Here is a 27,318-nt window from a genome sequence, read left to right as displayed (position 1 = left end):
ATTGCCCCTTGCGAAGCATTACAAAGGTGTACCCAAGTTAATGCGTCAGTGGTTTATGATCAAACTAGCCGTACTCGCCCGCATCGCTGGGCATTTAAAATAAACATTATTGTTTATTGTCATTATTATTAGGGAGTCTAACACTCATATAAATATTAGGCTATCCATTAGGTAGGTACATGTATTTTCTACATGGATACCAAGTTTCAAATCAATCGGATGCATGGTTCAGTAGTTACAGCGGAACATCCGTAAAAACCACTGTAGAATATTAGTATAGATTTCGACTTCTAACGTCATATTATTTCACCGTCGAAGTATTTTCTGTATGCAAACATGTAGCAATCACAATGAATCAATCTTTTTTTTAAATGGTATCCACTTACAGTTAAATACAAGGTTGACGGCTTATTTGTCCTGCGTTTTTACAACGATGAGTCAAGAGGCATGCATGATGATGCGTACGTAATATAAATAGCATGTTCAAAAACAAACAATACGAGTCGTTAAAGCCCACATTTATCAGGATTACTAAATTTTAAATACTTTAATTTGCGGGCGATATTCAAGCGGAAACAAAGATATTTCTAACGATTCGCTGCATGTCATTGTAAATGTAAGTGGAGCGAAACATACCTAGTCAGGTCATAAGTATTGTCACACAGTAAAAACTTTTCTTTTAGAATGCTGGCCACAAAAAAGTTTATTGAATTCGAATTTCGAATTGTTCATGAAAATAAAAATAGTATACATTTAGAATTTTATTCATTTTTAAATATGGAGTGGACGCTTAAAGAACACCGTGTTGCAGCTATTGCGTTGCATCGTTGTGGTTACGCGCCAATTCAAATTTTTAACATACTGAAAAATTTGAATATAACCAAAAGATTCGTTTATCGTACCATCAAACGATACAATGAAGACTCTAGTGTAGATGACAGGTCAAGAAGTGGTCGCCCTCGGTCTGTTAGGACTCCAGCAGTGATAAAAGCTGTGAAGGCGCGAATTTAAAGAAATCCCAAACGTAAGCAGAAACTGTTGTCCCTTCAGATGGGGTTAAGCAGAACCACGGTTAAAAGGGTGTTAAATGAAGACTTAGGGCTTCAGGCATATCGAAGAAAAACAGGACATCGTTTGAATGCTCGTCTAATGGACCTGAGACTGAAGAGATGCCGCGCTTTGTTGAAGCGGTACGCGGGAAAAAAATATCGGGAAATTCTTTTTTCGGATGAAAAATTTTTTTCCGTAGAAGAGAGCTACAACAAACAAAATGATAAGGTGTACGCACACAGTAGTGAAGAAGCGAGCAACCATATTCCGCGTGTCCAACGAGGTCATTTTCCATCCTCGCTCATGGTATGGTTGGGAGTTTCTTATTGGGGCTTAACTGAGGTACATTTTTGTGAAAAAGGTGTAAAAACGAATGCAGTTGTGTATCAAAATACAGTCCTGACGAACCTTGTGGTACCTGTTTCTCATACCATGTTCAATAACAGGCACTGGGTATTCCAACAAGATTCGGCACCAGCTCATAGAGCGAAGAGCACACAAGACTGGCTGGCGGCGCGTGAAATCGACTTCATCCGGCACGAAGACTGGCCCTCCTCCATTCCAGATTTGAATCCGTTAGATTACAAGATATGGCAACACTTGGAGGAAAAGGCGTGCTCAAAGCCTCATCCCAATTTGGAGTCACTCAAGACATCCTTGATTAAGGCAGCCGCCGATATTGACACGGACCTCGTTCGTGCTGCGATAGACAACTGGCCGCGCAGATTGAAGGCCTGTATTCAAAATCACGGAGGTCATTTTGAATAAACTTTAGTGTCATAAGAATCTATGTTTTGTTAAGTTCATTTTGGTATATGAATGGTTACATAATGAATAAACTTGTTTCAATTATTTTACATTAAACATGTGACAGAATTTATGACCTGACTATGTACATAATATAATAGTTGCGTTATGAGTATAGTTTAGCTAATAATCATTGGTATAAGAAATACCTGTTAAGAATACTTAGTTTTTTTTTTTTAATAAATCTTTATATAAATTATAATACATACCAACAGAATGTTTGTTACTTTTTTGTTTAATAACTACGAAGTTTTAGTGTTAACAATTTTAAAAAAATACATATTAAATGTTTGTTTTCACACTTACAATACATTAAACGAATCTAAATTCTGAAGAGTCTGTAATTATGATGAGTTCAATAGGTGATTAGTTTTCATTAAGCAATCGTCGCACACATTGCGTTGTTGGCTGAACGACCTCACGCCTAGTGGTCATAAGAGTTCACACGGAGTCCATAAGCAACGTAACATGGATGCAAATTGAGACATGATATTGTAGTGTCAATTCGTCTTTTCGCATTAAAAGTGTACAATTTTCAAAAATATTCGAAATCGACTTAATATGCAGATCCATTTGGTATCACCAGTATTTTTCTAATAAGTACTGTCAAAAGAGCGTAGTTTAGTTTTTTGTTTTTTTTTTTTAGGTTTACCTATGTTTTGACTACTACTAACAAAATTAATACATAATTGTATCTTACTTTAAAAGACAGATAATGTAACTGGTACAAAATAAAAAATAAATGTTGCAAAGATGATTAATATTACAAATATCACATGTTACCTTTACCTTGTTATGTTAAACCTTTAAAACACTCTCCTGTAAAACTAGTAAGTTTTGAGATAATACAATTTTAATGTGAGAAGACAAATTGTAGTGGGACTGACAGGATCGCCGTGACTGTTTCGCTCTGCTACTTACTCACCCGGCTATCAATAATTTGTTAATTCTTAAACTATATCTGGAATTGATATGGGCTAACGTTGATAATCAACTTTGTTACAGAAGAGGCGTGTGTGATGCAGCGATGGCAGCGTTCTCGGTGAGGGTGGCGGTGCTCTGCGCATGCGCATTGCTCCTGCAAAATGGTAAATACCAAATAATACTTTTATTAATGTATTTATTCTAACTCAAGAACTATTTAAGATGTTAATGTCTTTGACCGAGTAAGTGCTTCGTATCACTCTATAGCGTGTGATCTTTTGACTTCCACGTTCCTTAAGCTATTCTGTTAATCCAAAAACGCCGTAGCCTCGACTATTTCTATATAATTCGTAAATTAGTTAATGTCTTCAATAGCTGCCATCTCGCCTATTTCTGCCACGAAGCAACCATGCGTTCCAGAGAACCACATCAATGAAATCGGGAGTTTAATCCTCTCTCCAGGTTAAATATACTTTAACCTTCTTATTTTCTGCTGCGAAGGAGTCATACTTTCTGTTTTGTAGGGTAATACTATTATGACCCAATTAGTTGCAGAAAAGAGGCAGTTACGAAAATCATCCTCACCGAGCTACTAATGTTAATATCACCATCGTTAATTCACAGCAGTAGCACCATCATCTATTTTTCAACCTAACTAATCTCCCCTCCTTCCGAGTTTGAATACGATTTCTCTCCAAACACTTCAGGTTTCGAAATAGGCAGGGACGTTTACAAAATTAAGCAGATAGTTACTTAAATAAGACTATTGTTATTTAAGTATTTGAATGTACCCACCAAAAAAATAATCCGTTCCTGTATTCACATTAAGTTTTTTTATGCAGCAAGCGCTGAGCTGAAAGGGAGATGTCCAACTGAAGAGAGTTCGTGTCCAGCGCGAGCGGCACCTTGCAGCTCCGATGATGAGTGTGGCGAACAAGTGTGCTGCTCAACCAATTGTGGACGAACTTGTGTCGATCCGCTGTTTACTGGTAATATAATTAAACTTTATAATAGTACTAGCGGCCCGCTCCGGCTCCGCTCGGGTCCTTAACAAAAATTTCAAATATTTGACGTTGTTTTATTTTTTTTAAATAACAGAGCACTTATTGCGGCCTAACTATAATAGTTAGAAATATGCTGTCGGGATACTTTTTATAAATAATAATGTGTTCTACGAAGTCGTAGTACATTCTTTGATTCTATCTTCAATAGTTTTCGCAGGGCACGCGATGTAAAGAATATTTTAGGTATTTTTTTTACACCTCGGGTTACATTATTGGAATTTTAGTAAGGATCCCTAATTTTTTTCAAAAAAGATTATAGCCTATGTCACTCGGGAATAGTGTAGCTTCCAAACAGTGAAAGAATTTTACAAATCGGTTCAGTAGTTTCGGAGCCTATTCAATACAAACAAACAAACAAACAAATCTTTCCTCTTTATAATATTAGTATAGATTAATGTACTAGGACTTTTAGTACTTTTATAGTCGTCGTGGCCTAAAGAATAAGACGTCTGGTGCATTCGTGTTGAGCGATGCACCAATGTTCGAAATCCCAGGCGGGTAGCAATTTATCTAATGAAATACGTACTCAACAAAAGTTCACGATTGACTTCCACGGTGAAGGAATAACATCATGTAATAAAAATCAAACCCGTAAAAATTATAATTTGCGTAATTACTGGTGGTAGGACCTCTTGTGAGTCCGCGCGGTTAGGTACCACCGCCCCGCCTATTTCTGCCGTGAAACAGTAATGCGTTTCGGTCTGAAGGGCAGGGCAGCCGTTGTAACTATACTGAGATCTTAGAACTTATATCTCAAGGTGGGTGGCGCATTTACGTTGTAGATGTCTATGGGCTCCAATAACGTTTTAACATCAAGTGGGCTCAGAGCTCGTCCATCCAACTAAGAACAAAAAAAAAAATAGGTTAATTCTTACATGATACCTTCATATACAAACTGATGCGATTTGCAAGAAAAAATAATTTAAGTAACGGATACTTGTTTTTTTTGTTTTGTTTGTTTAAATAGGTGCACGAGCTCATAGCCAATCTGTTATTGAGTGGTCACCACAGACCATAGACATAATATATGCCGTCATCTTTCAAAAATGAGCTTTAATTCGCAGTTTTACTTACTCGCTGTCAACAGTAATAGCGCAAATTATATTTTTATGTAAATGTGTATTATAATTTAATAAACTTGTCTTCGTATTATGTATTTATTTTAAATGGTAATTGGAATGCATATTACAAAATACTGCGTCAATATCGGAGTTAATGCCTTACCGATTACATTCCTCTACAATTTACAATCCGTTTCTTCCATCAACCCGTACAATAAGTTCCCTCCACGTTTCCCAAGCACTATACACTTCCTTTAAAAGAGATTGTTTTAAAGGAAGACAAGGAAGTCATTACCTCCCATGTCTATGAGATTGAATGATTTTAATATCAAGACTTCTCCGAATCCTGATCACGCAGGAGCAAGTAACTGTCGTCGCCCTAGACACGTCCTTACTGATCCATCAGATCCAATGACTCTTGCATTAGACACCTTTAACTCGAACACTAGGAGTAGGCTTAAGGATCGCGGTAACCGTACTCGTTGAACTCGGCAAAGAGATCGACGTACAACCTAACCCATGCATCAGCCCGCTGAATTTCTCGCCGGATCTTCTCAGCGGGTCGCGATTCCGATTCGGTAGTAGATTCATTCGCGAAGCAGCCACTCTTGAGTTGTTAGGTCTTCTTTGGAGGCGCTCGGGTAGCTGTTAGCAAATCACACCCCCTGGCTGAGCCTTGCTCGCCCACCTGTCCTGGTGAAACTGGAAAGGCCTCCGGGCCACCAGTAATACTTCAATCAAAAAATAATAATATCAAGACTAATTTAACAAAAAGAGCAAAACCAATTTAAGCATTCTAAACGTTACGTATGTTTCCCGTACAGGTTGTGAGAACGTTAAGCTATCGACGGAGCGGATTTCCAGAGCTTTGGCTGCGGAGAACGGTCGCGGTGGCAGGGGCTTGATGCCTTCTCTTCGAACTCCACGTTGCAGGGTCAGCGACGGAGAATTCGAGGAGATCCAGTGCGATAACGAGATCGTCAGCTCGTGCTGGTGTGTCGATGCCGCTGGATTTGAGGTGACAACTTAATAATATATCTAATCGTCTCTTTCCCACACCAAGTCTAATTAAAGTTATGGCCTGCGGAGGATAAAGAAATTTAGGTATTTCTTAGCCACCTACAAAGGAGATATGGACGAAACCGTTAGTTATTAAAGCATTAATATAATCTTTAAATATAAAAATGAATTGCTGTTCGTTAGTCTCGCTAAAACTCGAGAACGACTGGAAACGGATTTGGCTAATTTTGGTCTTGAATTATTTGTGAAAGTCCTGAGAAGGTTTAAAAGGTAGATAAATACGAAAATGCTCGGAATAAAATAAAAATAACAGTTTTGTCGGACGGATTCTTTTTGTTTGGTTTATTTTATACAAAAGTTTAGGTCTTTTATTTATCGATTGAGGCACTACGAAGTCTGCCGAGTCAGCTAGTAATTAATAATTACATAATAAAAAAAATTGTTAATAAAGCAAGTATAAAGTATACATTTTTTTTTTTTTGACAATTAAAAATTGACAAATGTATAGGTACTTTCTTTAAACTGTGGCTCTCCCTCTTTTGAAAGGTACCCGGTACTAGAGCGCCGGCAGCTGGTCTGGTGAATTGCACGAGGTCGGCTCCATGTGCTGCTCACACTTGCCGGATGCTGTGCCCGCTGGGCTTCGAGCTCGACTCTCGAGGGTGTCCGCTCTGTAAATGCCGAGATCCGTGTGCATCCATCACTTGTCCTGGGCAATTGTCTTGCCAGCTTGAGGAAACTCCTTGCTTGAGACCGCCGTGTCCACCAGTGCCTACATGTAGGTATAATAAAGTGCTTTCTCACTTCTTCTAAGTGATAATTTTTAAGGGTTTTTTTGTTGTTGGAAAATCTGAATGGTGAATTACCTCACAACCTGTCTGATTCCTGAAGCCTATAGAATTCACAAACTGAATGCCGCCCCCCACCCTGAGACACGAGACCGAAGATTCAATTGCAACGGTATACTTTTTTAGTTTTTCTGCCTTTAAAAGCAGATGACCATACGGCCCTGGTGGTGAGGTGATTTTGGGATCCGTAACAGGATAATAATAGCATGAATTATACAAATTCTAATTAAAAATAATATTTTGTCATTTAAGGTAAACGTGGAAGGAGTCTGCAAAATATATGTCCTGTCGGCGAACCCTTATTAATCTCAGAAACAAGTCGACCATTCCTCTGTGGTACTGATCCGGGAAAACCAAACTGTCCACCTCTGTATAGATGTCTTGTCGAATCAGGTATTCTTTTATTTATATACTCCATTTTTGGATGGACTTTTGCAATATAATACGATGAACTTAAATGCCAATTTGAGGTCGACGTTTCAATTGGATTGTATAACGAACCATCAAACCAGTGGCTGTTTCTCGACAGAAATAGGCAGAACAGTGGTATCAACCCGTGCTTTCTCCCTACCTATTCGCTGATAGCCTAAGAGGGTATTCCAGCTACGCCTGGAGGGGTAGGTGAGCTCACAGGCTCAACCTGTGAGAATTTGCTAACACTAGCCCTAGCAATAGCAGTGCTTCGCAGAATCTACCATCGGATCGGAATCGCGACCCACTGAGAAGATCCGACGAGAAACTCAATGGGCTGTATCTATGCGTGCCGACCCGTGCGAGCTTAAAATACACACTGACAGTGTATTGCAAATTGATAGCCTAAAGTTAATTAAAGTGGCCATTCATTTCATTTCCAGGATGTCGTCCTAACATTTGCATCGATTCTAAAACCTTAGTTGTAATTTATGGATTAACGATTTTCTTTGTTGACTAAATTTTCAATTAACCAAATAGGAAACGACTACGGAGTTTGTTGCCCAGCATCTTTAGAGCTGCAAAAGGCCGGCACTTGTCCGGAGCCGGCCACGAAGGATCTCGACTGTAGCACACCTTGCAGCCACGACTTAGAATGTCCTTCCATGCAAAAATGCTGTGACGGCGGGGAGTGTGGCAGGCACTGCGTCCTTCCGCACAACGTCACTATGTGCACGCAGCAGAAGATGCTCGCAGAGCTGTTGGTCGTTAGTGAGAGAGAAGGAAAAGGCTACGTGCCGCAATGTGCAGCTAATGGCTCATTCGAATCTCGGCAGTGCTCTAGGAACGGATTAGTTTGTTGGTGGGTACATTAAAATTTTGAAATACCAATCGTAGTTCTATTAAAATAAATATCTGCTTCCTTTTGTATCTGTCGCTACCCGCTTGGAGACTTGAGATCGAAGTATTTGGAGAAATGGTACTTAAACACGGAAGGAGGGGAGAATAGTTACGTTGAAAAATAGACTTTGGTACTACTGTTATGAATTAATGATACTAATAGTGGTAGGTAGGTAGTGGTGATTTGTCACCAATTCCTCTGAATTTTAAAAAGACATCAATAAGGAAATACTGTTTTTATATAGATGTTAAAATGTCACAACGAATCCCAGGCGTCCCACAAGATTAAATAAAATCTTTGGTTGCGTGTTAAACTCATTTTGTTATCAAAATTCTGATTTTTTTCTATCCGATTAGACCTAACCTTCATATTTCTAATAGGTGCGTTGATACGGATGGAAATAAGCTACGAGGTTCCATGGGACCATCAGCTACGGTTCATTGTTCTCCAACTCCACTGTCAGCCAGGAGTGGTGCTCGTAGCCTCAGCTCTTGCGCACGGTCTCTGTGCGCTGGTATATGTGAATACGGGTACAGGACGGGTCCTGATGGGTGTCCGTCATGCGAGTGCGATGACCCGTGCGCTGGTTTCCCTTGCGCTGACGGAGAAGAGTGCGTACGAGTTAAAGACTCTGAGTGCTCTGGTGAATTCTGTACTGGATATCCTGTATGTAAGTTTGTATACAGCTTATTTTTATTCGTGTGTCGAGCGTCTGTTTTCTGGGGTAGCTTCGATAAAACTTGATTCAGAATGAAGGATTTTTAATTCTCTTGATATACAATCAAAAATATATGCGAAAAGTACGACCAAAATTTTTTGTGCAATTGCAACAACTTGTGTTGCCATACTACTAATGGGTTGCCACATTAAAAATAATTATATAAAGTGCTAAACATAGCATTGCCTTAAACAATTGGTATCGATAACTTAACGTTTTTATGCCCCATCTCATTGTACGCGGTACCTTGGACATTTGAACGTTACCGCCTACTATAAGAAATGAAGTCAAAGACACATTTGTAATTGATTAGCGCATGTCTTACTTTTTGAATTTGAAAGCCTGGTGAATGACCCTGCGGAATAAAGGTTGATCGAGGAAATCGTCGCCTGATGGAAACTAGACCTACCATGAATTATTAAAAAAAAAAAAAATGTTGGAGAATGTTGTTCCTTATCACACGTGAAATGGCTGCTTCATAATCGACATCATACGTTATTCATTATAAATGTGCAGGTCGTCCAAAAGTATCGTACGAGAACCCTTGTGAACTCGGAGCTCCTGCTACGGACGACGATGGCTCTGTGATCAGATGTGGAGCCGATGGAGACTGTCCGTCATCACACAACTGCATCCGTACCAGACGTAGTGGAAACGCGCTCTGTTGCCCCGACCCGGCTTATCTAAACTCAACCGATGCTGATCTTATGGAGGTGAGCTTGATGGATTTTCAAAACGGAAAATTTACTTTTACTTATCTAAGCTTTGTTATTTGATTTTCGTTTAATTGGAAGTTGTAGGGCTGTGTCTTAGAATAATTCTTAGGGCTGTGTTTAAATATTAGAGCTTACAATTATAAAAATCAGAAATTACATTTATTTGTGTTTATTCTCTGACTAGCGACCCGCCCTCGCTTCGCTTCGGAAACATTAAAACACACATGAAACCAAAAAATAAAAATAAATTTTTTTTTAAAAAAAAGTAGCCTATGTTCATCAAGGACAATGTCGGCTTCTAATGGAAAAATAATTTTTCAAATCGGTCCAGTAGTTTCGGAGCCTATTCGAAACAAAGAAACAAACAAATCTTTCCTCTTTATAATATTAAGTATATTAAGTATAGATTGAGTTCTCGATCTGCTAGGTTTCAATGTGCGTGTAAAAATTTACTGAAGCCGCTTCAAATCTCATTTGTATTAGTTCAATAACTATAAACAAAGTCAGTTGGAACTAATACGTTAGAAAGTAAGATGTTACGGTTGGTATTGTGAATCCGCACGAGTAGGTACCCCACCCTGCCTATTTCTGCCGTGAAGCAGTAATGCGTTTCGGTTTGAAGAGCGAGACTCTCAACTCAGATCTCAAGATGGGTGATAGCATTTGCGTTGTAGATGTCTATGGGCTCTAACCACTTAACATCTTTAGAGCAAGAAAAAAAAAAAAAAAAAAATTGGTGACAACAGATTCTAGGCAAGTAGTAAGGTGGTATAGAAGTAGTAGGTGGGTTAGGTAGGTAGTAGGTATGATAATATCATATTAGGATCGAAAGTTGCTAGTTGAAAAACTAATGTTTTGGATACCAATCAATGCACATCATTAATTCTAGATAAGCTACGAATCGTGTGGCTCTGAGGCTGAAGCTCTCTGCGGCTTGAACTCCACCATGAGCTGTCCTGAAGGTGACTGTGACAACGACTTAGTGTGTTGTTCTACAGCGTCCTGTGGACCAGTCTGTGTTGATCCCGCTAAGATGCGACTCCAAGCTGATCGGGTCGATGACACTCCTACAAGTAAGTCGACACCAATTTTTCTAGTCTTCTTCGAACTTTCTAGATTTATTTAAAGCTAATTAGCTGTGCCACTGGAATTGCTGATGTCCATGAGCTATGGTAGCCAATCACCATCAGACGGGCCTTATGCTTGTCTGTCTACAAAGGTAATAAAAAGATGCTACAAATATTTTCGGACAATTTTTTTTAACATAGACTAATTTTGTATTTGATTGTGCTGTAAGAAATTAAAGGCTTTAAGAAAGATTTCCTTTCGTTCAAAAAACTTTCAAACTTTTTTATTTAATAAATACAAGATATTCCCGAAATTCCACTTGTTTATTACTTTTAAAAATTATTTTATTTCATTGTTTTCTTAAAGCGTACATTTTACTACGACTAAAAACATCACAGGAGACCGAAGAGTTGACTGCTACCTCGGACAAAGTATTCGTCTAGCTATTCAAATGGGGGGAGTGTGATGGGAGAGATGTGCTCCGCACTAAACGCTTCGCTCTCCCCCTTTGCCTTTCCATGAGTTCTGTCTCATGCGAGGCTCGGAGGACGTGGGTTGTTGAGCGACAGGAGGTTTTAGTCGGTTCGACTCTGACATGCCCCGTCCCCCATCCACAGTGGAGGGTGGGACACCGGTGATTTCCTTCTGACCAAAAAAGAAAAAAAAAACAGAGAAGGAACGCTGTCAGTATCTTGGAATCTTGCGTAAAGGGACTGCTTTAAATAATATATTTTAGTTATTATATTATATTTTTTAAGGTTTTTTTTAGTTTTAGTTTCATTATTCTAGTATATATATAATTTTTATAATTATCTAAGTTGAACGTTGTAAATTTAATTGAGCTTTTAAACAAATAACGTGAAATATTGAAATACCTATTACAGTGTGCGAATACCTGAGAGACTTTGACGAGAAAATGGAAGGGACAGTGGACGGCATGAAGCTGGCTCTACCGGCACCAACCTGCCAACAGGACGGCTCCTTCACATCGCAGCAGTGCGCCAACGGTAGATGTTGGTGTGTCGATTCGTTTGGCACTGAGATACCTGAGACCAGTACCCATAACGCATCTGCAGTGGATTGTGATAAGTAAGTTCTATGACACGACGTCAGTGTGCTTAGTGCGAGTTTTTTAACGTTCTCGATAGCGTAAAAGTTAACTCAAATTTGTATGGAGTTGGAACAGCGCCCCTAGCGGCAAATGTAGGCAAACGTATAATCAGACGTAATATCCTTAATAAACGTAATAACTATAATGTTCAGATATAATGTGTAACAAACAATCTATACATACATACATATTAATAAAATTAGAGTGTCTGTTTGTAATAGTGAAATAACCTGTTTTTACTACATGCATATGAATATAATAATATATACGGTACCAACACGAAAATAACATTTTTTACAATTTTTGTCTGTCTGTCTGTTTGTTCCGGCTAATCTCTGGAACGGCTGGACCGATTTTGACGGGACATTCACTGATAGGTAGCTGATGATATAAGGAGTAACTTAGGCTAATTTTTTTAGACTAGCTTCGCCCTGCGGCTTCACTCGCGGTACGACAATAACCGTGGGTAACATCGCGGGACTCAGCTATCAATAATAAAGTTTAATGTTTCCGAAGCGAAGCGAGGGCGGGTCGCTAGTATTAAAATATAATCAAACAGGAGTAAACGACGTAGGCACAAGACGATACAAATTCAACTAAAATTTCGATTTTATATTGGACTTAAGTCGGCGCGCGAATCTTGTTGTCGTGACGTCAGGGGCAACCTGCGCGTTCGGGAATTCCGATCGCGCCCGATGACGCCCGAGTGCGGCCGAATGTTGCACGCTACAAATCACTAAATTTTTCTGTTACGCTTTCAGAGTTCGCGAAGAGCTATCATGCTTGGAGTTGACCTGCCGCATGGGTTGCGACTATGGCTTCGAGCTCGGAGCCGGTCGTTGTCCGACTTGTAAATGCCGGGATCCTTGTTCAGGAGTGACGTGTCCGGCCGGTAGAGCCTGTGCCACAGTCGACGTCGCTTGTGACGCAGATTATTGTCCTCCCGTACCTGCATGTAAGTTCTTATAGGCCCGTTGCTTTAAAATATTATGATCAATTAGGACTATGATTTTAGATTTTATTATATTAATAGCTAAAAAAATATCTGGACTTATAAACACCACTCTTTAATGGACTCTTCATCATCATCATCAGCCCGCTGAAATCTACTGCTGGATATATCCACTCATAGTGCCTCCTATACAATTCCTACCACCAACAAAAGTTCCACATTGCAGGACAATATACAAATGATACACTAAGTAGTAGGATAGAATATAAACAAATTTACAAAAAAAAATATTAAAATATTGGACGCTACTCGCTGCTAACGCTCGCGCTGTCCTGTACCAGGTATACTACGCGCATGCGTTCGAGTGCCATCATGGAGTTAATAAGTACCTAGTAACTCTATGAGTGCCATGTATTCACTCTCACTCTGTCTCTTTCTAGTATGGCAGCGTTAAACGTTTAACATAACCTTGTTGGAAGTCGCATTAGTTTCAATTCAAAAACAGGATTGATTTTTGTTACATTCAACTTCTTTTTTTAAATTAGGTTTGCCAAAGAAATCCGGTCAGTGTCCATACTTAGTGCCTCAGAGCGGAGCGTGTGAGTGGTCGTGTCGGAGCGACGCCGAGTGCTCCGGGGGGGAGAGGTGCTGCGCCACCGGATGTGGGACTGCTTGTACGCAGCCCGTCCACCAGACAGCTTGCCAACAGAGAAGGTATGTGCTAATTATGGGATGGCCAAGAATAACACCATCACCCATCACACACGACACAAGGATGCCAAGAAGAAGAAATTATATCGTGTAATAGCATTAGTTTTTACTCCCAAAAACTATAATTTGAGTAACTACTATAATACAATTGAGACATGGACTTAAAATCTGAAGGTGTGTGGCGAAATTCACGTTGTGATTGTCCATGGACTCCGGTAACCATCTTACCCCAGATGTACCTATAGCTTGTACACCCGTCTATGCCAAAAAAAAACAATTAACTAATACCACAAATAATATAATAAGTCCAAAAAGCGATACTATTCTTAAATAGCCAAGGCCTCTAAACGAATGCGACTGTTTTTCAGAGCTCTAGCGCTTCATACGGCCGCTGAAAGCGGAAACCCTCCCGCTTGGGCCTGGGTCCCGCAGTGTACGGAGGACGGTGCTTACCAAGAAGTTCAGTGCAGAAGATCTGACAAGACATGCTGGTGTGTCGATACTGCTGGTAACGAGGTACGTACAAGACGTTTTATTCTTCTAGGTGTTTCTTTTTAATCCATTACTTGGGTATGCGAGATCACAGCCGACCTAGTGTTAGAAAGTCATTTCAAACAATAGACAACACAACGTGTCAGCTGTGTCGTAATAGTGGTCATACCTTCCAAATCAGAACACATAATTAATCTGCCAAAAAAACAGCTACCCCTACAGAAATAAACTGCAAAACCCCTAATAATTTTGGTACCGGTAAATCAAAATTGTACCCACATACACTAAATAGTTGCCCAATCAACCTATCATAGTACCTACCAAATTAATTTGTTCTCACCATGTCCGTAACTAAAAATGCCTTTTCTAACGACGTATGCTAATAAATTATAATAATTCTATTTCCATGTATACGCCAGATCCCCGGTACAAGAACTAGCAACTCCACACCGACTTGTGCCTCTCCAATCGAATGTCCGGAAACGAATTGCAATGACATTACCGCCTGTGCTCATGGACAAGAGCTGGACCGCAGAGGCTGTCCCACTTGTGAATGTAGGGACCCCTGCGCCGAAGCCAAGTGCAAACCTGATGAATCTTGCGAATTAGTGCCTTTGGATTGCGAGGTACGATTGATATTAGATTTAACATCATAAATTCATTAGAAATACAGGGACCCGTTTGATGTTCACCGAAAATGAAGACAATATTTTCTCAACTTAAGAATAAAAAAATATGGTTTAGGAGGAGGGGTTTTAACCAACTACGTATAAATAAATGTTATTCTAGTTATGAGAATATTTGTAAGTTGCTAACTGCTATTACTATTTGCAATAAATAAATAAAAAAAAATGTTTTTAGCTGGATGAAGTTCTAGTTAGGAATCAATATTTATTAAGTAGGTCAGTCTAGGCCAGGACCAGACCCAAACCCTTCATTTGTATTGGCCCGTTTTTTCAATTGTCTAGTATTGTTATTATTCCGTGGACCTTCCTGTTGTTGTTGTGAACTCATACTGAGTTATACCAGCGTTTTGCCTGTTTACACCTCGAATCGGTCATGCGTTGAGATTTTAAGCTGTCATTCCTTTGCAACTCGGTCTTCCATCTTGTGTCTCAACGTAGATGATGACATATTTACATACGTCAAGATCCTGTCTCCAATCAATAAAACTAGTAAAAAAAGATGAATAGAGTTTTTATTTTATTGCATAGATGTGTGGACGAGCTCACAGCTCAGCTGGTGTTAAGTGGTTGCCGAAGCCCATAGACATCTACAACGTAAATGCCGCCACCCACCTTGAGATTTGAGTTCTGAGGTCTCAGTATAGTTACAACGGCTGCCCCACCCTTCAAACCGAAACGCGTTACTGCTTCACGGCAGAAATAGGCAGGGCGGTGGTACCTACCCGTGCGGACTCACAAGAGGTCCTACCACCAGTAAGTTTTTAAGAGTCTGAAGTGTTTCTGTATGTGTACAGGGTGCAGTGTGTCCGCCGTTGGCTCGATGCGCGCCGTCCCTGCGGTGCCCGGACAGCACCACGCCGCTTGGAGCGCCGGACGGCTCAGGATCATTGATATGCGGACCTAACGCTGCGGCTTGTCCATCCACACACGCTTGCAGATTCGCCCCGCACGACTCTGGACCAAATGTTTGCTGCCCCAAGCCTCGTAAGCAATGATTTTATTTTTATTTCTTAGATGGGTGGACTAGCTCACGGCCCACCTAATGTTAAGTGGTTACTGGAGCCCATAGACATCTACGACGTAAATGCGCCACCCACCTTGGGATATAAGTTCTAAGGTCTCAAGTATAGTTACAGCGGCTGGCCCCACCCTTCAAACCGAAACGCATTACTGCTTCACGGCAGAAATAGGCAGGGCGGTGGTACCTACCCGCTAATGTTACGAATTGGGCAGGTACCGTCTGCTTCGAGAGCAAAGACGAGGGTAATTGCACGGAGGGACAAGTGTTGAACACGACAAGATGGCACTTCAATCACGAGCGGAACAGATGCGAGAGGTTCCGCTACCACGGATGCAGCGGAAACCACAACAATTTCAGGACCAAGGACGAATGCAACGCCGTATGTCCCGGTAAGTAGTTCTCGTTTTGTATCCGTAACACCAAATAGTTTTTATACGAATATCATAAATACGACTAGCTTTAGCATAGTTTAAATTCATTTCTTTTTTTGCCAAATAATAACGAGTGATGAAAGGATATTTGGTTTAATCGACATTTTTCAACTTAACAGGAGAGCCATTTAAAGTATAACATTTGGAAAAAATATCATAACAAAAAAACTTCTTCAGCTATTTAAATAGGGGAAACATAATTGAAGTTCAATTAAAAACATCGAACTGTTGATGCTAATACCGAATAAAATAGATCTTTAATTACAAAGATAAATGTCGCGTATTTTTTTTTATACCTTGGATGGGTGGACGAGCTCTCGGCCCACCAGATCTTAAGTGGTTACCATAGACATCTACAATGTAAATGCCGCCACCCACCTTGAGACATGAGTTGTAAGGTCTCACTTTTAATAATGCGAAATGTCACTTAAACCAAGTAGTGTCCTTTCGAAATATACCTGTTAATAATATGCTATCTAGGCGGCATTGTTGGATCACTCGTTCGATTCCACTCTCAGTGCTTTTAAGCTCTTCAAGCACCGGTCACCGAAAAATAATAAAATATGTAATTTGTGTGATGTTTAACTTACACAAAAACAAAACAATCTAGAAATAGTATTATGCATTGTATAAGTTGTTAATGTATACGAACTAAGAACATTCGGACGTACACTTGCGTGAATTTTAGCAATGTTAATTACACGACTGTGCAAGACTAATATACCGAAGGCATGATGCAAATGGCTATTGCCTTTAGCTATGACCTTTACCAATAATATTTTTTTCAATCTTTCGGAAAAAAGCTGAAAATAAATTAAAAATACATTTAATTACATAATCAAAGTAATTGTTTTATAACAAAAAAAATTAAAATTTCGAATCGTTAACGTCAATTTATTCTTCAAACAGTCGAAGGACAATCCTCAAAAATAACGAGAGTTCAGAAACCGAAGGAAGACGCCGGACAAGGCACGTTAACTATTCAATTATAAACGTGTGCGAGATAATCCAATGGTGAATAACAGCACAGACATAAAATGTGAATTGCACTTTCATTTTAACAATTTATCGTGTTTTGTTTTGAATTAGTTTTCGATTCACTGAATGTTTGAAAAGCACACTTACAGCCAATATCAAGGCAATGTAATCAAAAACAGCCGTTTGTAAAACCTGCCTTGAAACGGCAACTAGTTACATAATATGTACTTATGTTACGTTATGCATTTCATTGAAGGATTCGTTAAAATCGATAATCTTATATATTAAATAGGAATACTTTAAGGTTGAATCTCGCGTTTATTATTTCCAAAATTTCGGATACTTTACAGTTTTCATGACTGCGTTGATGACCACGATTGACCATGAAAATTGTAAAGTAAAATTAGTTTTAATTATATCTCGCAAAAACCAAGGAAAATAAAATTTCTTATATTCATTGATTAATATTCGTAAACATAATAACTCATTATGATTTTAATTTTTCATTGCAAACGTACGAATGCTAAACTTGGAATTGAAGCAAAATTACAAACAATATTATCCGAGCGAGTTGTTAGCTCCGCTCATCTCAAGTAATAAAAACAGTTTTATCTTTTAATATGAATGAATGTTTATTTCAGTACTTAGTCCATGCGAAAGACTGCGAGAGAAAAACGAAGCGGCAGCACTGAAGTACGGAAAGGGCACCTTCATACCGGTTTGTGACGCCAGTGGCGCTTGGGAGCCAGTGCAGTGCATGTCGCATATCGGTAAGTTATTATTTGTTTGAACGCGCTAATCTCAGGAGCTACTGGTCCGATTTGAAAAATTATTTCAGTGTTAGATAGCCCATTTATTGAGGAAGGCTATAGGCTATATAACATCACGCTAAGACCAATAAAAGTGGAGCACCAATAAATAATGTTTCAAAATCGTTTTTTTTTTACCTTTTGAGAGCTTCCGCTGCGTGCGCTGAGGAAACGGTTAAAGTTTCGCTAAAATAATGTATGACAGAATTGTTCTCCTTTAAAAGATCTAAAAAAAAAGTTGCGATAGCACATGTCTATATATTAAGGTTGGCTCACTGTAACGTTTTTTATGCTTACCAAATTTGTTCTAAAATAAAGCTTTATTTGTGAACAGTCAGGGTCAGTCAGCTAACTACTGCAGTTTACTGCACCACCGAGCAGTCAAATCATGAAACGATCCACGCTAAATATTCGTTCCTATTTCAATAGCATTAAAAAAAATTATTAGGACTGTTACTGGGCTCTCATGGCGCCCTTTGTGAGCCCGCACGGATAGATAACTAGGTACCCAGCTCATCATTGCCGTGAAGCGTTAATTCGTCTAATTGAATCGATTATTTAGTTCGATTAATTGAATGGTGAGACAGTCCTTATACTGTGCAATTCCTCATGTTTCACGGTACGTCTTGGTATCCATGTTGTGATCTTTATGACCTAATAATCAAACATTTGGTGAACCTGTACCTCGTTGATTGAAAAAAAGTTTTTTTTTCAAAATGGAATGTAGGACTTTCCGCTTTTACAAATATTTGTTTTGTCCTATGACAGATGTGTGTTGGTGCGTGAGCGCCCGCGGTGAGCCATTAAAAGGCTCTCTGGTACGAGGATCCAAGCCTTCCTGCAACTTCCGGCAGGCCCGTAAATGGATACAAAAAGACCCTTTCGATGAGAAAGCCAAAGCTGATGAAGGTTTGTTTTGATATTTTTACTTCGAATTTACTATACAGATATGACATTTAGCACGAGGAAGTAGGTCACATCTTAAGTCACAGTTACGGTCATATGTTTCTATATTTCGAACTATCCAAGATTAGACATTAAGCAAGTCATAAATTAAACGGCTAGGTACTTTAACTAAGACTTTGACATCACTCAATTCTATTTATTTTAAGACTAAAGCTTCTAAGCGACTTACTATGGTTGGAGAATCAGTATTATTCCGTCTCAAATTTACAACATCTGTGCAATGTTACAAGTGTAATGAAATTAGTTCTGTTTCCCAGTTCTAGAAGAGCTTATAAGACAAATGACCGCTTATCGAGTTGATGAATTTGAAGAAGACGATGCAGATTTAGATGAAGACTTAGCAGAAGCGAGGAGCACAGCGGATTTTGTCGACAAAGAAGCACAAAACGAAGAAGCCATACTCGTATCTGAATTTGTTGAGCCCAAACAGGCTTTAACCACCAGGAAAATGGATAGGCCACTAGTACTGGAGGAAAAGATTTCATTTAAAACGAAATGTCAGATGTTACAAGCAGAGATTGATAATGGTGAGTAAATTTTGGATGTAGTAGCAGATATTAATCTCTTTATGAACGAGTCGACATCAAAAGTCTTAAGATTCGCTGACTAAATAAATTGGGTAGGTTAAGTTTTTGGAATGAACGGGCCAACCAAAGACCGATCGCAATGGCGAAATAATGTTGAAACCCTTTACTCTACTTGGCGGTTATAGGACCTTAAGCAAAAAGAAACAGCAAAAAATCATGTTTTTGGAATAAGCTTTACTAGTATCAGTGGCCGTCGAAACTAGTAGATGTTGGATTTATTATGTTATTTCATTGGTCGCTACCATAATTTAGCTTAAAATTTTAAGAGGTTAAGATTAGGTTGTGTGCCATATAATGTCAAACTTCGACCTCATGTCTGAAGGTGTGTTTCACCGTAAGTTCTGCTCGTCTCAACGTGTATTGTCTGGGTTCCAGGATCGGAAGGGTATCGTCCCCGCTGCCTGTCGGACGGCTCGTTCTCTCCGCGCCAGTGCGTCCGCGGCAGGTGCTGGTGCGTGGACGCCGCCGGAGAGAGGAGACACCACGCCGGTCCAGTGCCTGATCTTCCCGCCCCTGATCCTTGTGGTAACTGTTCTATATAATTATGTAGAATAAGGATCGCAGCGCATAAAATAAAACTTCCACTGTTCCAAAATCTTCTGTTCTAATAATAATCATAACAGAAGATTTTATGTCTACAAAAATTTTTCGTTCTTTGTCCTAACGTTTATACTAGGTTTTTCCGGTTAATTATTCACCAAAACGAAAATAAAATACGTTTTTTTTTGTATAAACTTGGCTTTGTGATAGTTATAGTAATAATACTGATATTTCAATTTTTTTATAAATTTTAAATAATTTTAATACTTTAAAAAAAAAACGCGCTATGAGAGTGGGGTGTTTACGTTTACACAATGCCACTAGATGGCATTCGAGTCATAAACAACGATCAGATGTTTTGTACAAGCCCAGAAAAAGTTCAAATGTCACGAAAGTGTAAATACGATGCTGATGCATTTTGTTTCATATGTGGTCAATTTATTAAAGTTCAAAAGGGAACTGTTTCATGCCATGTATTTTTTTTTCGTCTAAGTACGATCTAAAATATCTAAATTTTATGCTTTGCAATCAAAGTCAAATTTGGTGTTGACCCGTGATTAATAATGAAAACTTTTATTACGTCTTGCTCATTCTTCAACCGTCTTCGCTATCTTCCTTTTCTCTGTCATTCTGTCTATCATTCTCTTCTCTCTTTTTTTTCGTTTTCTCTTACTCACATCTTAACGCTCCGTTCCACACTCTTTTCATACGTTTCGTTCTTACCAATCCTACATATATTTTAATATTGATAATGGTTGATAAAATTTACTGGTGATAGGACCTCTTGTGAGTCCGCACGGGTGGGTGCCACCACCCCGCCAATTTCTGCCGTGAAGCAGTGATACGTTTCGGCTTGAAGGGTGGGGCGGCCGTTGTAATTATAGTTAGACCTTAGAACTTACATCTCAAGGTGGGTGGTGCATTTACGTTGTCTATGGGCTCCAGTAACCACTTAACACCAGGTGGGCTGTATGCTCGTCCACCTATCAAAGCAATAAATAAAAAAAAATCGAATACATATTTACAAACTGAACAGGTATGTGACAAGAATCCTGACAATAATGTTTTGAATCCTAAAATAAATTATGAATGAGTTATGTGTCCATTATTCAGATAACATTTCTTGTTAATGTGTTTATAGTCTGTACATATTTATAGAATGATTATCACAGAAAGTAACATTTAATATACCATTCGTGCCCTGTATGGTAGGTAGCTTGATAGTGTCTCTGCTATTGTTCATAACTATGACTCATGACCGACCACTCATCATAATAGAAGTGGAAAGAATCAATAAGTCTGAAAAAAGCACTATAACATAGTATCGGATGAAATAGCCACACGCTCGCTTCTCTTTTTCTTAAGAAAATGAGTTTGTTTTGTTATGCTTTTAAATTTTAAATACACAATCGATCATCATGAAATATTCGTTGACATTGTCAGTGGCCTCTCGACTAGAAAGAACATACTGTTACGCGCTCGGGTTCGGAATAAATAAAAGTCCCACCAAAGTACAATTTAAAACTATATTTAACACTTAGAGCACTTACAGAGCACTTAACAATTTGTAATTTGCTTCTTCCGCTTCGCTTCACGTGATCCGTTCGCTGCTTCGCTTCAATTAATTCCGATTACTAACTCTACTCTGCAACGCTTTTATAGTCGATGCGACATCCCTAGAATGAACGAGAACATTCCTGACAAGTCGAGTAGTTTCGATTTGTTTTCGCTATTTGACAATAAATGGCATTGTACTTCTCGAGCGTTCTCGGTTTTACAGGTTATGCATATTCATTTCTATGTATATATTATATATGCACATTCATTTCTGCTATTCGGCGATATATGGCGTTGCTCTCATTCACGGTTGTTTGCATAAGAGTTAGTGTATTGCGCAAACGAACGCTTTGAGATCGTGGTCAATGAATGATAAAAAATCTGTTATTTTTTGTACGTTATTACAAAGTTAAGTCGTACACTGTATGCATTACTAATAAAAATCTTACGTTACGGACGCTTTTTCCCGGTTAGGTACCCCTCCGCATCGTCCCATAAGGAACTTCGTTCCAAAAATAATGAGTTAGCCTTTGATTTTCACAGAACGAACGCAAATAGAATCCGCTAAGCTCGAACTGAAGCTGATAGGCGTTGACGATTCAGTAGCTCAGCGCTCGTCGGGTGTACTGGCCGTAAAGTTGGCCGCGCTCGGCGCCCGCGTGCCCGTCTCCGTCACCAAGGACAGGGGGGCGACCCGGCTACGCGTGTCCCTGTATGGACCCAAGTCTGTCGACCGAGTCTATTATATCGAGAACCTGGTGAGTTCGTCGTGAGCATATACATACACAAGGTGTACGGAAATCATTCTTGAAGCTGACATGAGAGAGAGAGATAGAGATAGAGAGAGACAGATATAGAGAGAGAGAGAGTATGTTTTATTGCACTCTAAAACGTAACTAACATTGAAGATTGGTCAACCGACCGGTATAATTTCCGCAATAGGCGGTCTTATCGCTAAGAGCGAGCCCTTCACAAGTCAAAGTCACTATTGTATTGGAATATAGACTTTTGGAAGTAAAAATTTATTTTGCTCTGCCGTTATTTGAAACTCGATGAGGCGTAATAGTGACATTAAGAAGAGACGAAAGATGCACGTTAATTAGCCTACGAAAAAATGACATAGAACATGTCTAAAAGTTCCATATTTAACGCGTGTAAATAGCATATTCGTTTTTATTGCTTCTTAGTACTGAACAATACAGGCTACACCCTGCCACTATCAGTTTTGTACTACAACTATAGGCTTTAAAACCATTTCTTCTTACTACAGGTTCAACAAGAAAAGCTATCCAATAGCGATTCTGAAGATTCACTGAGAGCGGACGTTGTCAGTGCGGAGTACACATTGTCCTTGCCGACACCCGCCTTACAACAAAGAGAAATACTTAGTGAATCTACAGTAAGTGTATTCTACTATGTACGAAGATGACATTGAAAAGAAAAAATACGTCAAAATCAAAATATCGTGCTGGCAACAATTTGAAACAATCTCTCATTCAAGTTACTGTGTCATTTGGACCTATCGCTGACTTGTGGTCTTCCGGTTGCATTATTAATCATATAGTAAACTAGTTCTACCTGCCCGCTTCGCTGGCCATTTAAAATTAACATTATTATTTCTCACCCTCACAAAGATTCTCATCATTAACGCCCCCGCAACTGGTGTAGGGAGTCCAACACTCATATAAATATTAGCCTATCCATGAAGTACGTGTATTTTCTACATGGATACCAAGATTCAAGTCAATCGGATGCACGGTTCAGTAGTTATAGCGGAACATCCGTAAAAACCGCTATAGATTTATATATTAGTGTAGATAGCCTGAATATACGCAATTAATTTCCAGGTGTCAGCGGCAACATCGTATCACACAGCGCTAATAGTCCTCGCAGCAACCTCAGCGTTCATCATCAGCATCCTCTGTGTACTCGTGATGTTATACCGAGCGAGACTACAGAGAGAGCCTCATAAAGCCGAGAGATTCCTTCCACCAGCTCCGCCAGTATATGTGCTCTCCGCTGACGAGAAAGCTGAACTTGCGAGGGTCTTGCACGCTCCACCACCCCCGATCCCGCCACAGAGTGACGATTCGAAAGTATAATGAAACAACAGCGAAATCTTTGCGTGAATTAGAAACTGTTAAAAAAACAGGTGTGAGATTTTTATTTCGTAAATAAAAAAATTGTGCGCGTGCAGCTTGGTGCATGTGAAATAAGTGAAACTTCCTTATGCGGTGTGTAGTATTGTGGTTTTCTTCATTTTTCATCCTTAAATAAAATTTGTCTTGTAATAGGGAATACAACATTCCCTATTACAAGAGATCTAGCTCGCTTTGTCGTTTCCCTCTTTCCACGGTAGAGTAGTTCGCGAAACGCTCTGTCTATTTTCTCACTCTCACTCTTCCTAAATTGTATCTCTTCTCTCTAGCCGTAACGAATCTGTCGCGAGTTAAATTTTACTCTAAGCTCGCTTAAAGAAGTTTCACTTCAAAATCTGTAGCAATTTGTCAAAAGCGTACTGCATGTGTACAACAGGATCCTTGTCATTTACCCTGTTTGAAAATTCACGCAAATTGATGTTAATATTCTATATCTTTCACAATCTTTCGTTTAAGCTACTTACCTACACGAAATTGTAAATTTAGTCAAACATACAAAAAGTGATTCTAGGGTCCAATTAAAATTGCCTAGAGTTTTAGTATGGCGATATTAAACTATCTTTAAAAGACAAAAATAACTAAAATGACAATCTTTTTTAATCTAAATTGTTGGGAAACAGTTCAAGCATGGCAACACAAAACTTACGACTTTACAGTAGTGTTGCCACACATCACATTACTCGAACATTGGTAAATAAATTTAGACATTGTCATTGTTTGTTCATAGTTAATTTGAAATACAATTCATTTTATGTCCAACCCACACACATAGATTGGCCTTTATGACTGTGATAGCCATATTTCATTCATATTAAATGCTAGAGGATACCTTAAAATGGTAATGGTCAACAGACGACTTCCTTTAATAACATCAACAATAAATCAATTAGCCAGAGATAAATACGGCCGTTATCGGAATTACACGGAAATAAAAAGCAAACTTAGATTGAAAAGTCAAAATAAAATAATTTTCCGTGCACGGTTATAACCTTATAACCACGGTTATAACTTTTACAACCTGATGTTCGGGTTTACGCCTCCTATTGCAATATTGGCTATCGAAACAAAAAATTCTTGCGTTGAAAATTCGTCTATTTAAAGCACTATTATATACAAGACTTTCAATTCATCAAACCGTCCGAATTACATTAAAGTTCTACAAAAAAACTAAGTTTAGTTCGCAATACGTACACCTAACTTAGACACACAGACAGATAATTTTCAGACGCCAACAATCATTAAAACGCCGACTCTAATTGAATCCAAAGAGAAATACATAAAAGCATTTTTTTTCTTTCTTTCTCATAAAATAACTTAAGTTTCGTAAGTGTAAGTACTCATAGGGAAGTGCAGAAGCGAGGGTGGACTGTTTACATGTGCTCTCTCTTTTACGCTCCCCTAAGTTCCTTTCGTTGGGTCTCGCTCTTTCATTCTATTCCAAACGTTATGTTCCACTGAGCCTTTTCCAAAAGAACGTGGCTCGACGTAGAACTAATCTAGTCTATTTTTCATTCATAATTTAAAAAAATAAACTCATATCATCACAAATAAGCTTCCATTCATTATATTTGTTGTTAATAAATAAAACGTACGTAAAATTCTAAATAAATTTAGAAAAATATTAGGTTTATTGTATGCATTAAATAGAGGTAATTAATTCTGAAGGGACACATTTTCATTTGTTAGATCCAAAAAAATCTAGACTATAGTATATTCAATGTATAGTGTGTGCTTTCAGAATTATTTTATACCTTGAATATTTATGGTATACTCACTAATATCTCTATATTAAATTTTCTCTTGAAATGATCGATCGAAAGAAAATAGTAGTTTAAGAATATAAATTTATATCTAATCATGTATTATCGAAAATTGGATAAATCGTTTTATGTATTAAGTATTTGTGGTTTTATTTATGCCTGATGTAATTTACAAGTAATACACAAAATCTTTACAAAGAAAACCTACTTCAACAAAATAAAATGGACACTGTCAACGTCCATGAGTGACGGTAACCACTTACCATCAGGTGGGCCGTATGCTCATCTGTCTCCAAGAGCAATAAAAAACCAAAAAATCGATTAAATATGAATTAATAAGGATAACTCAAATACTATTGATCTGGCGACCATTATCAGATATTTTGAATGAGAGAATCCACCAGCTTTCAAATAATAATAATAAATCATCAAAATCGATTCAATTAGAAGAAAGGTCGGAAAACACACAAAAAATACACTCGAATTGAAAGCCTGCTTCCTCCTTTTTTGAAATGATTAAAAAACCTCGAGAGAGTTAGTTATAGTTAATCGATGTAAAATTGCTAGTATCTCGTCACGAATTAGGCGCGGTAACATTACCGTGGGCTTCACAGGCCAAGTACCTAGGCATCACCCTCTATAGAGTGCTGACGTTCGGTCCCCACATTAAGTAAGTACTCGACCGAGCCACGTTCTTACTCTGTCGACTCTACCCCATGATCTTCAAGCGAAGTAAATTGTCCTTTCGCAACAAGATGACACTTTACAAAACTTGTACACGTTCGTCTTGACCTCTGGAAGTGAATTATTCGCTAGCAGGTGCAAGGTTCGCTCTGCAGGTCATCCGATCGCATTTCTGCTGGATAGCCACTGTTCGTGAGGAAAGTCGACCTACACGACGACCTGAGCTTCGAATCGATCCAGAAGCACCTGAAATTCGCATCGGAACGCTACTTCGACAAGGACATGCGTCATGATAATCGCCTAATCGTTGCCGCCGCTGAATTGTCCGCGACTCTGACTCACGCAGGAGCTCGAGTCGAGTCACCGTCGACGCCCTAGCCACGTCCAAGCTTTACGATCCGTATTAGTTCTACTAACTCTATTATTATACGCTTGCAGCTCTGGTACTAGGAGCAGGCTCAGGGACCCTGGTAACCGTACTCGTCGAACTCGGCAAAGTTTTCGACGTGCAACCTAACCCATACATCAGTCCGCTGAGTTTCTCGCCGGATCTTCTCAGCGGGTCGCAATTCCGATCCGGTAGTAGTAGGTGCATTCGTGAAGCACCTACTACTACCTTGAGCTGTTACTCCACCCCTCCTATCCTACCCCTCCTAGGTGAGCCCGTGCTCGCCCACATATCCTGCTGAATGGTGAATCTGGAAAGGACTCTGGATCAAAGTAATAGTTTCTTTTTAAAAAAAATGCAATATAAAAAATGAAAATAAAAACAATATATTAAAAAAGATTTTTTAAATCTTAGTTGTAATGATTTTTTTCTAAAAATACTGCAAATTTTTATTTTGAATATGGCAGTTTAATTAGTGAAGACAGTATACTAGATCGCGCCAAACCAAAGAATAAAGTAATGTTAGGTAATAATAATTAAAGAAATGAATACACTGAATTTAAAACATAAACCGGAAACGTGTACAATCTAACCGGACTACTTCACAGATGGCAACCCTGTCTTTCTTAAATTTTACAATTTTCCGCGTTAGACTAGCGTGTGTAATGTAGGCCTAGAAAAGCCCCACCCTTCTCCAAATACTTTCCCTGAATATTTTTTATTGTGAAAAACCATACGCCTAACGACTAAACTTTCTCGTTTATTTATTTGAAGTCGGTAAAAGAAAAGAAAACCGTATTGGACTGCAAGATTACGTTAAAGTAAAATTGAAGATGAAGCCATAAATCTTCAAAGTTATTTTATTAGTAAATTCAACAATATAAAAAAGTAGTATCTC

At 38.8% G+C, this 27,318-nt stretch overlaps 1 protein-coding gene across 4 annotated transcripts in view; it reads left to right on the top strand.

Annotated features, from left to right (window-relative positions):
- Positions 1-25,486, top strand: part of LOC101741191 (kielin/chordin-like protein) — a 68,955-nt gene extending 43,469 nt beyond the window's left edge. For 2 of the 4 annotated variants that reach the window (XM_012689608.4, XM_021346911.3), the window contains 24 exons: positions 2,863-2,945; positions 3,624-3,770; positions 5,731-5,924; positions 6,473-6,704; positions 7,027-7,167; positions 7,726-8,047; positions 8,467-8,756; positions 9,321-9,517; positions 10,410-10,593; positions 11,473-11,677; positions 12,461-12,654; positions 13,197-13,365; positions 13,731-13,878; positions 14,274-14,480; positions 15,335-15,524; positions 15,774-15,950; positions 16,902-16,961; positions 17,612-17,740; positions 18,548-18,688; positions 19,003-19,272; positions 19,708-19,857; positions 21,973-22,187; positions 22,700-22,828; positions 23,277-25,486. In XM_012689608.4, the coding sequence (XP_012545062.1) occupies positions 2,885-2,945; positions 3,624-3,770; positions 5,731-5,924; positions 6,473-6,704; positions 7,027-7,167; positions 7,726-8,047; positions 8,467-8,756; positions 9,321-9,517; positions 10,410-10,593; positions 11,473-11,677; positions 12,461-12,654; positions 13,197-13,365; positions 13,731-13,878; positions 14,274-14,480; positions 15,335-15,524; positions 15,774-15,950; positions 16,902-16,961; positions 17,612-17,740; positions 18,548-18,688; positions 19,003-19,272; positions 19,708-19,857; positions 21,973-22,187; positions 22,700-22,828; positions 23,277-23,531 (4,407 nt within the window). In that variant the 5' untranslated portion in view covers positions 2,863-2,884 and the 3' untranslated portion in view covers positions 23,532-25,486. The remainder of the gene's footprint in view (positions 1-2,862; positions 2,946-3,623; positions 3,771-5,730; positions 5,925-6,472; positions 6,705-7,026; positions 7,168-7,725; positions 8,048-8,466; positions 8,757-9,320; positions 9,518-10,409; positions 10,594-11,472; positions 11,678-12,460; positions 12,655-13,196; positions 13,366-13,730; positions 13,879-14,273; positions 14,481-15,334; positions 15,525-15,773; positions 15,951-16,901; positions 16,962-17,611; positions 17,741-18,547; positions 18,689-19,002; positions 19,273-19,707; positions 19,858-21,972; positions 22,188-22,699; positions 22,829-23,276) is intronic. The other 2 variants (XM_062676160.1, XM_012689612.4) reach the window with 2 other exon arrangements.
- The last annotated feature ends 1,832 nt before the right edge of the window (positions 25,487-27,318 follow it).

Source organism: Bombyx mori, chromosome 25 (assembly GCF_030269925.1).
Source record: "Bombyx mori chromosome 25, ASM3026992v2".
In the NCBI taxonomy this organism is placed as follows: Eukaryota; Metazoa; Arthropoda; class Insecta; order Lepidoptera; family Bombycidae; genus Bombyx; species Bombyx mori.
Note: the sequence above shows the minus strand (reverse complement) of the source record. Positions and strands in the feature narration are given on the sequence as shown.